The sequence below is a fragment of the Thamnophis sirtalis genome, unplaced genomic scaffold, assembly GCF_051295495.1.
Source record: "Thamnophis sirtalis isolate CommonGarterSnake01/CBP01778 unplaced genomic scaffold, rThaSir2_p1.2 scaffold_5, whole genome shotgun sequence".
Classification (NCBI taxonomy): domain Eukaryota; kingdom Metazoa; phylum Chordata; class Lepidosauria; order Squamata; family Natricidae; genus Thamnophis; species Thamnophis sirtalis.
Window position 1 is genome coordinate 99,858,543 of NW_028261385.1, and position 15,877 is coordinate 99,874,419.

The 15,877-nt window shown below is 38.0% G+C and overlaps 1 protein-coding gene across 1 annotated transcript in view; it reads right to left on the reverse strand.

The window, feature by feature from the left end:
* The window catches only part of CPLX1 (complexin 1), a 180,615-nt gene extending 166,350 nt beyond the window's left edge, over positions 1–14,265 (reverse strand). Inside the window, exons 1-2 of the mRNA XM_014059019.2 lie at positions 13,985–14,265; positions 12,009–12,123 (exon numbers count right to left, since the gene is read on the reverse strand). Of these exons, the coding sequence (XP_013914494.1) occupies positions 12,009–12,039 (31 nt within the window). The 5' untranslated portion in view covers positions 12,040–12,123; positions 13,985–14,265. The remainder of the gene's footprint in view (positions 1–12,008; positions 12,124–13,984) is intronic.
* Between the last annotated feature and the right edge of the window lie 1,612 nt (positions 14,266–15,877).

Sequence of the window (15,877 nt, forward strand, 5' to 3'; positions counted from 1 at the left end):
AATAGAAAGGTGGAAGATAGCAAGATGAAAACTGACTCTGCACCTGACATGTCCATTAACAACTATAATATATTCTGTTGATATTTCAAGGATTCTGGTTGAGGACATTGTGTTTTCTCCATGTTTATAATAGATATTAAGAAACCAACTTTTGGTGTTGTGCTTGTATTGTACATTATGATCTTAATAAAAATCCTTGTTGCTGACAATTGATAGTTCTCCTTTTGGTTGGGGCTGTGCTTAGTCACAAATTGTCAAATTACACAAGCACACAAATTGCTTACTACTCTAAAGCCGTGTCTCCTATTGAATGGAACTACACTCACAAAGTGTCCTTGCTATTATTGTTGGAGTCAAACAGTTACACACTTTTGTCTATGGCCATAGCTTCAAAATTCCGATTGACCATAAGCCTTTTTGGGAATGTTTTCAAATATCAATGTTATCACTACACATGCAGCACTAGAGATGATTATATGTTTAAAGCTTATGATTATACATTTGCTACATGCCAAGACAAACAGTAACCAGTACCGATGCTCAGATTCGCCTAAAAGAAACAAAGTGTTTTGTACTACAATTAATTTTGAACACTTATTGTTGGAGATCCTTCACATCAGGCTTATCAAATTACAAAATTAACTGCTCAAGATCCCAAATTATTAAATATATTAAACTTAGTGTGGAAAGGTTGAGTGGCTGACAAGCCAGGAGCATTTAAACCATTCAAAACCCACAGACACAGATGTCTGCATGAAGTTTATCTCTTCATAAGAAGGACCACACTGTTACTTCAGAGGGGAGTCATAAAATCATTCTAAATACATTGAATGCAACAGATAAAAGTTTTGGCTAGAAATTACACATTAGGCAGAACCTGACTCAAACCTCACACATGACATAATACCCCAAGAGCACTTAGGTTCCCAGTCCTAAGACTCCATCCATATTGATGTTGAAACGCCACTTCAGGAAAAGAACTTCCTAATTGTATACAGTCTTATTAAAAATAGGCGTAAGTAGTTTTAGCATCCTCACAAATGTCTTCAACAACAGCACTACACCAATTATTTGCAACTCGTTGGTTGTCTGACCAGACTCAGATAACAAATTAGCATTTATTCCAAAGAACTTGAAAGATTTTATAGAAATAACCTTATCCAAGCCATCACTGTTCCCTCCAATTACCACCAGGTACTCAATCCTGCTGTGTTCCTTTAAAAGCCAAAGTGCCTCCTGAGGACTTAAAGAAATCTGTCTGAGATACTACTGTATCAGCTCTTACTCTCTACTTTTGTATATTACATGAGCAGTTTTTTGAAAGAAACTATGAAGCCAGATCCAATGCCATTCTCTCTACTAAATTTGGGGTCTCAAGACCTGAATTGCACCACATTTAGTGTGAAAGTGAGCTAATATAGCATCATCACATCAATCAACTGAGACCTTCTTCCATAGTGAATGGGCATTGATATATTCATTGAAATATTGTACCCTAAACATTCAGGAGTTGACAAGCTAGATAATAGTTCTTGAAGTATCGCCATAATCAATTCATGATGACATCAGACATGGTTCTTTGCTTTCAATATATAATCCCTTGAATATTATCTTTTACATGACTTGGGGGATCATCTATGAAAAGGATCCTTTCTTCTCTCTTCCCCTTTCTCATTTAGAAACAATTTCTCTGCAATAACTTCTTGAAGCATAGTTGCCAGACTCAAGATAAGGGTGGAATTAAGACTTCCCATGATTTTGAAGCCATACTTCTATTTTTATTTCTTATATATTTGTGTATAAATCTGGAGAAGGGGACTGGAAGGGTGTGACTGCATGTTGCTTGTGGTTTACTGTTAACAGATGTGTAAGAAAACTGGAAGAATGAGGAATTAAACAAGGGGCTTGGAGTGAACATGGAAACAGTAATAGCTAAAGACAATATAGTGGGAGGGTACAAACAACCTTGCCATTGAAGACAAAGAAAGGTAGACTCATAGTTGTGAGATTGATGCCTATTCAAGGGGGAAAGGTGACAGTGATGAGAAGTGACAGTTCTTCAGTGCAAGGTAAACTGTTAAAAACATTACTTTGGATTTACTGACCTAAAGCATGGAGAACTGTCTGCCAGAAATGCTCCTAGTTCTGTTCAAAAGACTGATTCATGCAGACTAGAGTTGGAAGTTACAGAATTCGAATAGTCATAAACTATAAGAATTCCATCTCATCAACCAAAGGATCTAACAATCAGTCAATTTTGCATAGCTGCAGAGTTTAGCAAACTGAGATAATCAATATGTTGCAGGTGATCTCAGCATCCTGGGAATCTAGAGTTGCATTATCCAAAGTTAATATATTAATTATATTTGTCCTGCAGCAGCAATGAATTTATCTAAATTTATATTGTCAACAAGCTTGATGGGAATGATCAGCTGAGCTCAGCTCTTGCCCAAGCTCAGCTCTGTTGGAATTCCTTGCGGGAAATGTTTACATGTTTGTTTGCTTATTTCCCTCCCTTTTTTCAGCATTTTAAAGTAATCTGATCTCATTCAGATTTTCTACTTAGCTTTCTGGATTCTGATGCCAGACTCCTTCACTTAAAAGAAAATCAATTTTCAATCTGCTGAATAAAATGTCTACTTTAGTTGCAGTTACAGTCAAAGAGCAGAAAGGTTGGCACACATGCATTTAAAAGAAACCACCATAGAACAATTAGCCAGGGCAAATATATCTCAGTTGATTTAAGAATAATTATTCCCTTTAGGTGGCATGAAGATATGCTATTAAAGAGTCACCATATTAGCTGAAAATCTGTCTATTTATTCATACTAAGGTCACCCTGAAAATACATAATGTAACATATTCTTCTTCCAGTTTCTGTATTCCTTTCTTTTTAATTTGAATTTTGCAGATTCTCCAAATTTTTCCATACAGGGGCAGTGCAGGATCATATGCCTAATTGTTTAAACTCACTAGTGAATATATACAAAAAGTCACATTTTAGGAGGAAATGCAATCATCAGGGGGGAAAAAAACACATACAGAGCTGGATTTTGATCAGAAATATGGGCAAGACAATCTCTACAAATTATCAAGTGTATTTGTTTTTCTTCCTGTACATATATAACTTTGCAGAAGTGCATTTCCATATTAAAAGTAACCTGCCCTTTTCAATTACTGATTTCAGAATATATTAAAAGTGTTTCTTCCCATATCAATCCTTCAGGGCTCCTGCTGTTTTTATTTGTCAATGTGTGTATTTATTCCAACCTCTGTTTTCTGTTCTTTTAATTAGATATCAATCCAAAACAGAATTCCCTACTTGTGACACAATTTCTAATGTTGCTCAGATTATTTTAGGAAGAGCCATGCCAAGAAGACACTTTGAAAGTTTAGAAAATAAGGCAAATTTGGTCGATACATTCATTGATATTCCCCCAAAATAGTGGGATAGGAGACCACAGTCTTTTCTTTTCATGAAAATTTGTCAAAGACACTCAATAATTTTAGCTTTAATAATGCTTTCCTCAATTCATCTATACATGCATGGGGCTCTAATTTTCTTTATCTCTTTAAGTCAATTATAATGCTAACTATTTTTAGACAATTACATTTTCCATTTTCCCAGTCCAGTCCTATAATGGAGAGGATACAGGTTTCTGCTCAAAGAAACAAAAATGAAATTCACTGCTGAAATTGAATGGAGACCACCTGAGTCCAGTCATTTGCTTACATTCAATATATCATTGGGTGTAGAACATCATAGCAAATCCCTTGCAATTAATTCAGTCAAGACTTCCTTTTCTGCAAAGTAAGCCTGTTTCATTGAAGCAGCATAATTTTACAGATGGGATCATATGGGTGGTGTGTGTACAGTTGAGTTCTAGATAGAAAAGGCATTTGTTTGTTCTACAAATTGAATCTACAAAATGTGAATGTGTGCATATATCTCTGTCAAATTATCTTCTTCAGGGAGACAGCCATGTTCACTAAATGTAAGGGGAGGATTGGTAGGAACTGGGGGCAGAGTTAAAGGAAGTATCAGCCTAGAATTCCTACATAGCCACAAGCAAGCTATGTCCAATTCCTCTTGAATTCTGCTTACCCTTTAACTAATTCCTAGCAAGTGCTATTAGTTGACAATATTACTGTGCATAGACATGCATAGCAAAAAAAATCAGTTTAATTGGATGTTCATTTGTGGAACTAATCTTTCTGCCTGACACTAAGAGGATACATAACTATTCCTAGTTCAATCCGTTATGTCCCTCCTCCCAGCCACTTAAATTTCTGTATTCACAGGGCTGTTTTATTACATTTATGCCTCCCATCTCCCCTACAAGGTGACTCAAGATGGACTTTTAAGGACCTCTTATTAGATTATGTTTCCAAATACATGTGTTTCTGAATGTCCCTTGCAGTTTAGATGAGCTATGAACTGGCAGCACAAGGACTGACACTCAGAAAATTAAATAGCAATAGCACTTATATACCACTTCATAGTGCTTTGCAGTCCTCTCTAAGCTGTGTACATAGTTAGTATATTGTCACCCTCAACAGCCTGATTCCCCATTTTACCTACCATGGAAGGATGGAAGTCAACCTTGATGTGATCAGGATCAAACTCGAGGCTGTGGACAGTGTTAGCCTGCAATACTGCATTCTAACCACACCGCCATCATGACTGTTAAAGCAGGGGTGTCAAACTCAAGGCCCAGGGGCTGGATCCGGCCCACAGGGTGCTTAAATCTGGCCCCTAGGGTCACCATGGACACAGCAAAGGACTGGCCCACGGTGCCTCTGCAACCCTTCCGAGCTCCATTTTTGCTGGCAGAAGGTTGCAAGAGGCCATCACAGCAGAAAACGAAACTTGGGAATCCATTTTTGCTGGCAGAGCGCTCGTGCCCCCACAGGTGCCCCCCAACATGTGACATCATGCTGGCCATGCCCATCCTGGCCATGCCCCCCCCCTGAGGTCAAATACAACCCTGATGCATCCGTCAATGAAATCAAGTTTGGCAACCCGGTCTTAAAGTAAATAAAATTATCAGAATAGCAATTTTAGCTGACAAGGCTGATGTAGCATACATCATAGCAGCTCTGCCTTTATTAACCATGCAAGTAGCCAAAATTTCTATCAAAGTGGCAGTTTATTCAAGAAGGCAAGTAATAGGTCTGGATTGAAAGAGAAATTGGAGCAGGTAAAAAAGCTGCAAAAAAACATAACAATGTTCATATCCATTTGATGCACGTCACTGCAATCATTCCAATTCTGTATTCACATATTACATTTATTACTTTAGCATATCTGTTTAAGAATATAAACAAAATAGAGATAGTTTTGGCTATTTCTTTCTTACTTCATTTAATTGTCTTTCCTTCTTCATTGTGTGACCCTATTTTTTTCATTATTATTTTAATTTAAAAGCAGAGCGCTACCTTTAAACACAAATCTGGCTGGAGAGTAAGGAAATGCAAATGAACTAGAAAAATTTCAGAACTAATCAACTTCAACAAGCAGGTATTTCTGCTTCATTTGCATTTCCTTTCTCTCCAGCCAGATTTGTGTTCAAAGGTAGCACATTGCTTTTAAATTAAAACAATAAAGAATTGTTCTTTTTTTTAAAAAAATGCAGTTGCACAATGAAGAAAGAAAGCCTATTTAAATAAATTAAGAAAGAATTAGATAAGGGTGAAATTGCTTCTTGAAGCATCTGGCTTTGGCTCACAATGAACAGTCAACTTATATGAAGTTTTCATTTCTTCAAGCTTAATTCCAGTGACTGCATTAATTAACACTCATGGTGTCTATACACCCTTTAATTTTTTTTAAAAAAAGAATTATATGTGAATTTTTGAGTCACCTTTCTACAATATAATAAAGTATTACATAAAGGGAATAAAATGTAAAGAAAAAGTAAATTTTAAAGAAGTCGTGTATAGGGGCTACTCAATACCTATGCAATCATATCAACTATTGATCCTAGAAACAATCCAACTCCCCTCATACCGTTAGAAAGATGATCTACTCAAAGAAATGAATTATAGAACAAGAAGCTCATCACATTACAATAATTTTGACCTCCCTATTCAATTTATACTTGGTGTGTCTGCCCTGAGTGAAGAATCTTAGTAACAAGTGCTTTAAGAAGAAACCTTTTCAAGAAAGCAGCATCTATTTCTCTGCCTGATTTGATTAGGAGTTCAGATACTCCAAGCTTCCTAAGTGGCTTATCCTGCCATCTAGCAGGGATTTCAAGAATTGTATTTGCTCACAATGAATATGCTCAAACAATGAACATTCATGAAGGAGACGGGGGGGTCAAAACACTGAATGTTATGTGCTAAAAAAAGCCAAAATGTTATCTATTTATACAAACCTGTTTTCATCTGACTTACAATAAACATCACGAACCATTTAAAAACAGTGTCACAAAATAGTTAATGAAAGACAGATGTGCAAAATGGATTAAAGTCCAGCCATTAAAATCTAAGCGAAATATTAAAACTTAAGCTTCTCTTTTTCAATCAGAAGTGAAATAAAATTGGTCTATAAAAGAAAACAGAGTTAGGGGGAAAACTCATAACCTTCTTTGACAAAAGGTTTGTTCCATTAATTCTCCATAAATATAAACCCCTGAAAAGCCCCTGTGCTTTATGTTGTTTTTTAATCGGCTGATGTAAAGAATGTCTTATCAGCAAATTTCTCTTATGGGTGAAGATAGATCTCTAAGCAAACTGGTGTTTCAAACCTGTCAAGACAACAGGGTTCTATATGGTTGCGTGGACCATATCAAACCTCTACCTCTTACTTTGCCATCTTATGGTTTAGAGAGAAAACTACAATATAATTCCATAATCCATAAATTAGGGGCCATTCAGAGGTGGCGCAGTGGTTAAATGCAGCACTGCAGGCTACTTCAGCTGACTGCAGTTCTGCAGTTCGGCTGTTCAAATCTCACCGGCTCAGGGTTGACTCAGCCTTCCATCCTTCCGAGGTGGGTAAAATGAGGACCCAGATTGTTGTTGGGGGCAATATGCTGACTCTGTAAACTGCTTAGAGAGGGCTGAAAGCCCTATGAAGCAGTATATAAGTCTAACTGCTATTGCTATTGCTACAGTATAATATAAATATCTATTCACAAATAAGTTCCACCAAATGCAACACAATTTATTCCCAACTCTGCCCTTACAGTGCCATCAGAGTGCCTGATTGCCTATCATTTAATTTATATCAGAATTATATTTTTGTGTAATAAGAGAGAAATAGCAGTTGAATGGCTCACTTCAGATACAAAAATGCTTGAACTGGCCCTCTATATTTTCTCTAATTTTCATCATTCCTTCTCAGTCCACTTTAAAATCTTTCTTGACTAAAATATCCTCCTCCTCCAGCTTGCATTGCTCTAAATTTAAATAGCAGATACCTGGATGACATTGTTCCAGGATCAATATTGCTGCAAATAAATTCTGGAATTCTAACTGTCTGGCAATTCTGAATAAAGTCAAGCCCATAAGCAGGCTTGTCATTGTTTCTAGGTAATGGCAAAAATCACATTCTGAAATGCACATCAAAGGACTCGGTAGATTTAATTTGCTTTGTTTTGTATTAATCTGTTTGTGCAGTGACCAAGTCCAACTCCTTTGAAATTAGCTTATTTAAAATTGCCAAACAAATCAATGGAAGCCAACCCTGTTATTATAACCTCAAGCCTGATCCAAAGAGAGAAAATGCACTTTTATTCAGAAAGCATTTCCAGCCTGTGTGGTGAACATAGCCTCTCTGTCCTTTATATTGATTCCCTGATTTATTCCACCAATTGCAAAATATTTGCAGGCTAAATTTGTAGAAAGCATATTTAGAAGCATTTTCTGATAGCCAGTTTGGTGTAAAGGTTAAGGCACCAAATTAGAAAACAGGAAACTGTTATAACAACTTCTATTTCCTTACTTTAATATAATATAACAGATATTTTTGAAAAGGGACAATCTAGGAAAAATGAAATCTAAGGACATTACGATGCATAATTTTAAATAATGCATGTATAACCTTAGTCAAAACATTACTGGTTTCCCAATAGATGATTTTAAATTGATACAGTGAGCAGTTTTCATGTTGATTCCCAATGAGTTTTCATACTCAAAATTAACAAAATTAAATATAGTTCATGTGTATATTGCTAATAATTGGTTGTGCATGTCTACAAACAGCATGACTTTGAAGTAGTTCACATTTCTATATTTAAAGTGGCAATTTGATTTGAGGTAAGATGAGAGAAACTTGATATCTACTGCCTCTCTCTCCCTATCTTCAACCTCTCCTCAACCCATTCCTTTATATTAAGGATTGAAAAATCAATTTATAAGGCATGTCCTGCCAAAATAGATGGTATTGTGACACAGAGACAACTGAGAGTAGACCTTGCAACAGTGGTCACTTTCTACTCAAAACATTATCACCCAAATAAATTATTTAAAAAGATGTAGTAAAAAGGAGATAAGTATTGAGAATTATTTTTGGTAGAAAAGCATTTATGATAGATGCATGCATTGCTTAAAATGCACACCGGGGGGGGGGGGGCTGTATACAAATTTTTAATCTTTAGGAAAATTTCATAAAATAAATGTAGATGTTTCATATTTTAAAAAAATAATTGACTGGAATAATATGGGAAATCTAACACCAATATCAACCAGATATAGATAAATCACATATATATTGTATGCTAGTATATTCCATAGACTGTCAGATGTAGACCCATAAATTATGTCATTGGCTTCAGGATAAGGTCATTTGGATTCAGTCATGATTAGAACATATTTATTTCATGTTTTATTGAACTCAGTGGGGTTATTCCAGGTATACTGTAACTAATTAACTCAATCCAATATATAAATGACATCTCTCTTACGATCCGATGTTCCTAGTGAAATCCAAGCAAGGTTATTAGACTCAGAAGAAATTCACAAGAAGACAAAAAGAACTAAAAAAAACCCTCCTAATTGTTGCAGAAAAGTGCAGAGAAGAAAATGCTATGAAAAAAGAAATAATGAATCATTTTAAAAGCAATTTTCAGCACCAATGTCTATAAATTTCTAGATACCATACAATAAAATCAAGAGGCAACATATTAAGAAGTACATGCTATTAATATCTTCAGAGATTTGCTGCTTTTGTCACAATGATGAAAAAATACTTTGGTTTTTAAACTCTGTATTTTTTTTAAAATGCTCCACCCCTTTTGTATATGAGTACAATGCATATAAAAGGAGCAGTCCTCTTACATTGTTTTTGTCATCCTCATCCCTTCTTATCAGTCCCCCCTCCAAAAAAAAAATCCACCACAGATACTATTGAACGTGCAAAATTCTGACAGAATTATTATACTGATTTTTTAAAAAATAAATTCAGTTTCTGGAACAGGCTTCTTTTCAAGCAGAATACTTTATCAAGTTTCCTTAAGAAAGTGCAAAAGATCTGTGCTGCTTCAGGGGAAATTGAATTATAGTTCCCAGAAATCCCAACCAATATTAATTAGAAATACTAGAAGATGTAGTTAAGTGATACACCTGGAGGCATAAGATTCTCATCTCTACTATTCCAGTATTATCCTATTCTCTTTCAGGCTGCCACTTCTACTTGTGTTGTGTAATTTTCAATGTAGTTTTCCTTTCTTTCCCATTGAATGTGTGTTTATGTTCTTCAAGTTTCAAATGTTGTTGATAGGGCATGTCAAAGTTTTCAAATTTCCAAACATTATGAGTGCTCAAAAATTGTGATGTGCCTCAGGGATCGTAAAGATATTTTGGATACTTTAATATAATTAAGCTGTGTTTGGTAAGCAATTACACAAATATCATAACTTTTCAACATTTTGTTTGTTTCATTTGATGCATATAAGAACCTGGACTCATCTTTATCCTTTCAGATTGCATAACCACAATTAATGATTTCTCATTCCAGGAAGACACAAACCGTCATGTAAGAGCAAGAGTTGCCTAAGAAGGGGTAGACTCTCTTTCACTGCATGTGTTCAAAAATGGAGAGTCATCTGTCAAAATTCCTATATTTGGGATTCTATGGAGCAGGAGGCTCCATTCATGGTCTAAAATAATAGATCTACAATTAGGAGTGTAAAAATCCTCATCAGAAACATTTTTATTTGGAGGTTCAACCCATGTTTTTTTTTAATTTAAGCAGTCTTCTCAATAGGCACACTTGAAATTTCAGCAGTGAAAATAACGTCAGCATAAAATATGAAATATTGCCATGTTCAGTGATGCAATTGCTATATTCACACATCAACCAAGTGAAAAGAATTTATGGGCATTATGGGCATTTTTCAGAAAAAAGAATAGGGTTTAATGGAATCCACTGCCTTACTTCCTTGCTAATTTTCAGGCCAAGCCACCAAACAGGAAAGTGATTTCTGGTATGCCTGCTTATCTCTGCAATGACCAAATTCAATGTATTTATGCTGAAGGGGAGCCATGCAGGGAAAAGAGCCTCCTGGGTCTTTTGTTAGTCCTTTCCTATGGATGCAGCTCTACCCATAAAAAAGCTGAATCATGTTATGTACTTCCAAGAATCAAGTCCTTTAAAAGGAATTCAAATGAAATGAGATTTCTGCACCTAACCAGAGAGAGAACTGCAGTCAAACAAAATGGAAAATAAATATTCTTTTCTTTTCTTTTGAGGAGTTCACTCTTCATTTAATTCATTTGCAAATAAGAAAAATGCTTATTTTCCTGATATGTAAGGCATAATTAAATTGAATAGAAATGAGGCTGATCAAGTAAATAGCTTCTTAATGTGTTTATGTTGCAAATTGCATCCACACAACATAACATAAACAACAATCCTACCTCTAACGGGATAAATCTTGAGGTGGAACAAAAATCAAAGCCAACATGACTTGCAAACTATCTGAATAACAGTCTGCATCTTCAACTCAAGGCTTAATAGGATTTGGAAATGCCGATCAATGGAGAAGCATTTTATGATATGCTCTATAATGTGCTGGATGAGGTGAAGGCAAATGAGTCTACCATAAAGATGTTCAGAATAGCAATGTCATCCAGCAGTTTTCTCAACTGCACTTTCTTATTCTGGAAACATTCTTTTTTTCCCCCATGGCCCAGATGTAATAGGACAACCATTAAAAAATTAGACAGCGGCCAAAACAGTTCACAAAAACTACGCTTATGAACAAGCTGCACTGGATTTCTTATTGCAATGTTCCATGTCCCTATATTCCAGTTATCAAAATTCTTGGTGATACTGTATATTATATTACAGCTAGAAAAGAATTTGAAAGTAGTTTGATTGATATGAATTTTTCTTAAGAACCTGGAGAAATTTTGAGCTGGTTAAATGAGCTAAAAACATGAGTCAAAGCCAGAGACCTTTTAATTCTTTGTAAAATTAGGTTTGCTGATATCCCATGAAAGCAATGACAGTTTAACTTACTTAAACGTGTTCAATCTTATCCTGCCAATGTTTCCTCTCCTACAATAAATTGGACAGTTATTTGATTCATTAGGAGGAATCACTGGTGAACCCATAGTAGAAAATATATATATTTCTGCATTCAGGACAGATCATTCAGAAACCACCATAGACTTGAGACAGTTCTCACTTCTGCCCCCTACTGTATTGAATATTCAATAATGTAATAATGCTTCATCTAAAACAAACGATCTATGGGATGGCTAAGGTGTACACAACTTATTGGGACAGGGGAATGTAAAAGAGGGAATGTAAATTATTTGTATATTCCATTTAATAGCTCAGTGATGCAGACCAAGGTTCTATTCACCAAAGTTGTCAATAGGAAATCTGCGTTGTTCGCAATGAAAACTTCACTGCAGAGGAAAAGTCATGAATTCAGGTCATGCGCAACAGCACCCACCACATCAACTGGGCTTTTGTCATACATTCCATGTTGACAGTTTACAATTCCTTCTACCTATTAAGCAATTACTCAATAGCACAATTTAGTTCTTACCTCCTAAAGCTTGTTTCATTACAAATTCCATGATGATGGCTTTAGATTCCTTCCCACCAGAGCAGTTCTCACATGCAAGTCAGGTGGAGACAAATTCCTGAGGTTCAGCCTGCAGCTGAATTCACAAAGCAAGAGAAGAAAAAAGCATTAGGGTGGGCTATCGCTCTCTTCTCTTAGTTCCTTCTGCAGTGGAGCTACTTGTCTTTTAAGAAATCTGCTAGGTTGAAAACGTTTGGTGTACATGCATACAGAAAATGCACACAGCATCTCTCACCCTAAAGTTGTGCTTCGAATAGCTAGAAAGTATAATATAATCTATGAAATGCACTTTAGGAAGGCTGATAAAGGGTATATAATGTTGTGCTGCTAAGTTATCATGGGATAGCCTGAATTTATAGGGAGTAAAATCTGAATTTAGGTTGAAATCCAAATTTAGCCTGAATAGATTACTATTTGCTCTGAATTTTGTAAAAAAAAATCAAATTTAATTTAATTTTCAAAAAAAAAATGACAGATGACCATAGCCATTTTCTCGGTTTTAGTCTATTTTCCAAAATGATTATTTAATTGGATTTTCCAGAGTTGTTTTTTCCCCCCTTTTTTAGATTGCGCCATTATAAGGAGCTCTAAAGTTCAATGTAAAAATCATAGGATTTAGTCCTTTCCTATCTGACACAAAGTTAAACTTCAGTAATCCTTAGGGGTTGCTTGAAAAAAATGCCCAGAAGTGGGGAACTAATAGCTGTTCAAAACAGAGGTAGTGCTGGGGGGCATTTGAAGGTTGAAGTACTTATGCTCTTGGAATACTCAGCAGCATCCTTCTCTGCTGGTAGCTTCTAATGGCCAGCCTCATCTGCATCTCTCGCTAGAACAATCATGCTAGTCAAATTAAGTTAAGCACCAAATACATTTTAAAATATGCCTTTATTTGAAACTGACAGCACTATCACAAATACACACACAGACACACACACATCGTTCAGAAGTTTTCTTTGGACTAGCACAATGGATTTGATTATATTCATCGTGGCACAGAATTTCAGATTGCAGCCATAAAGTTGAAGCAGTGATCTTGCAAATCAGCATGATTATGAATGTTCATGCACAAAAACTCCAAAAGTAGATAACACTATTAAAAAAGAATAAGGCATTTAGCCAATAACATTCCTTCTCCCGTGATTCTGCAGAGAAAATAAAACATGCTACAAATTATTTCAAAACAAAAAAGAAATGTTTAAATCAAACTTAAAAAGAATGCCATTGCAAAGACCTAATTAGCTGCATTTTTCTAAAGAAGAAAGGAAATAGGACTTTGTGAGAATTTATAAGGAGGAAATACAGTGCTGCACCAATTAACCATTTTCTAGCTGAAAACTTCTGTAACTGAAGAATGGTTAACATTAGTGGTGGGGTGGATCAGTTCCTGCACCAAAGAGGTACATGTTTCAATTTCCAACGAGGTATAGTGACACTACATACCTCACCATTGCAAACAATAATTGGGGTAAAAGGTTTCTTTTTGCTTCTATTTTTACAAGAAGCATTTAAATAGTAACGTATCATCAGAAAGTGTGCATGGGAAACCCAGTTTGCCAATGCCTGCAGCTCCACTTTAGAGAGGCTTTCAATGTGTACTACATACACCACAACACTGTCCCATAGAGCCCTCACAATACTTTCCCAATTCTTCTGCACAGCCAACTATCAATTTATGCAATCATAAAGTCATGCAAACCACCACCATCACCACTATACAGCAAGACAGGGAAATTACGACTCTGTGGGGCTCTGAACAAGCAAGGTATTTGAAGGAAAAGAGAGGAAAGAGACTGTTCAGCACCAAGGACACTTCCTCGCGTCCGGGCGGTGCCAGCCTACAGTACTACTTAAGATACGCTACGGAATACGAAAGCATCAGCACCTTGGACAGCGTCGTCCTTTTCAAAGAGGGGGTTTGGGGTATGTGGAGGGGGTACCTTTCTCGGTGGCTGCGCTCCGCAGTTCTGCGTTCCCTTTAAGTCGCAGCGAAAGCAAAAAAAAAAAACTGCTCTTCTTCTTTTCTCAGCAGATCAAGCACCCTCTGTAGCCAATTCCATGTGTGCCTCAGAAGCGAAAGCCTCTGTTTGAAGGATGTAGGAGCGGACGTAAGAAGTTCTCTCCTTCCAATAGGGTTCGGGCGCGACGGTGAGCCAGTAGCGGGGAACGGACGAGCCCACAGTGCCTTTACTTTCACTACTCCCTCTTTTTATCACGGGATTTCCGGACCATCCCACTGACACTATTCCCTCCTTACACACAACGGCGGCTCCTTCCTCCTCCTCCGCCTCCTCTTCTTCCTCCTCCCGCTCTACCGAGGCTGCTGGATAGGCATTTCTTGCCTAGCATTCGCCGCCGCTCCCACCCACCCCAACACACACACAAACACACACACACACACACACACACACACACACACACACACACTTGCGCCACTCCACAACCCCACGGTAAGGGGTTGCAAAAGCTTATAGCAACTCATCTTGCCGCAGGAGTCTGCCGGTCTCATACCTACAGTTGGGGGATAAGGGGGATCGGTTGAGGAAGTGGGGGGGGGGAAACTAATGTAGCCTATAACCTGAAATCTTTTTTAATTTTTTTAAAATAACTATTGTTTTAACAAGACAGGATTGGAAAGCGAGAGTAGACCATTTACTGAGCGGAACACATCTGCTGTTTTCTTGAATAGCTTGCGGGACTAGAATTGGGTTTGTGGGGGAGGGCAATGGGAGCCAACTCAGCAGTTTTTGTGCAAAGCCTCTCGGAAGCCACGCGTGATTACTCTGCGTTATATTCTCAAGCGTCTAAACATCTGGGACGGGAAGGAAAGCTGGGGTACGAAAGAAAGGGAGAGGAAAAAAACTGGAGACGACTATAGAAAGCCTGGAAGCCGGTTAGAGCGGGCTTTCTGGTGCATTACGGAAGGATCCCACTTTGAGCTGTTGCTGATGGTGTATCGATTTTGCAGCGTGCTTTGCCTCGTCTCGCCCCTCCCATCCCCACGTTCCTTCCCCAAAGGGGCGTCTGAAGGTTAACCGTACAGTATGGCTGTTAGTTGAGGTGTCGAGACGCAGTCCTTCGCGAAAGGCGTGTCAAAAACAAAGTGTCAAAGCTCGGGGAAAGAAGTGGGCGGGAGAAACAAAAAAGAAAGACACCCCCCTCTCCCAACCGGGATGGGGAAAAGCCGGTTGTGAAAACGGAGGATGCTTCTGAGTTTGGGGGGGGGGGGAGTTTTTCCATCTTTCGGTGGAACTCTCCTCGCCGCAGACCTTCTCCCGCCCCCCATCAAAATGCTGCAATCGGGTTGTCATTCTGACTCTGCTGCAGACCCGGTCAGCTGATGCAGCCTCCCAAAGGCTCCCGAGGTACCTCTGTTCTTGCATGACGGGAAAGGAAGCGACCCGAAGAGGCTGTAGCGAGGTGCGGGAGGAGATGGGGAGGGAGCTGTAGTCAGAATGACCAGGAAGCAGTCCAATTACAAAAGGCCCTTGAAGCCCGTGGAGACGGCACGGGAGAGAGTCGTTGCTAGAAGGGAGAGAGAGGGGGGAGGGAGAGAGGGGGAGGGAGGGAGGGAGGGAGGGAGGGAGGGAGAGAGAGAGAGAGAGAGAGAGAGAGAGAGAGAGAGAGAGAGAGAGAGAAGCGAGTGCTGCGCCTCCAGCTGGATTCAAGGTCAAAAAAAAAGAGTGGAAAACTCAGACTCGCACGTGTGGAAAAGGCTGTGGGTGTGGGAGCCTGCAAAACCCGATTGTAGCCTTTCCTTGTTCTTGTTACTTCCAGGTAAGCATTGTGTGGCTTGGTAGCCGGTCACCTTCAGAAGAGATTTCCATTTTTTA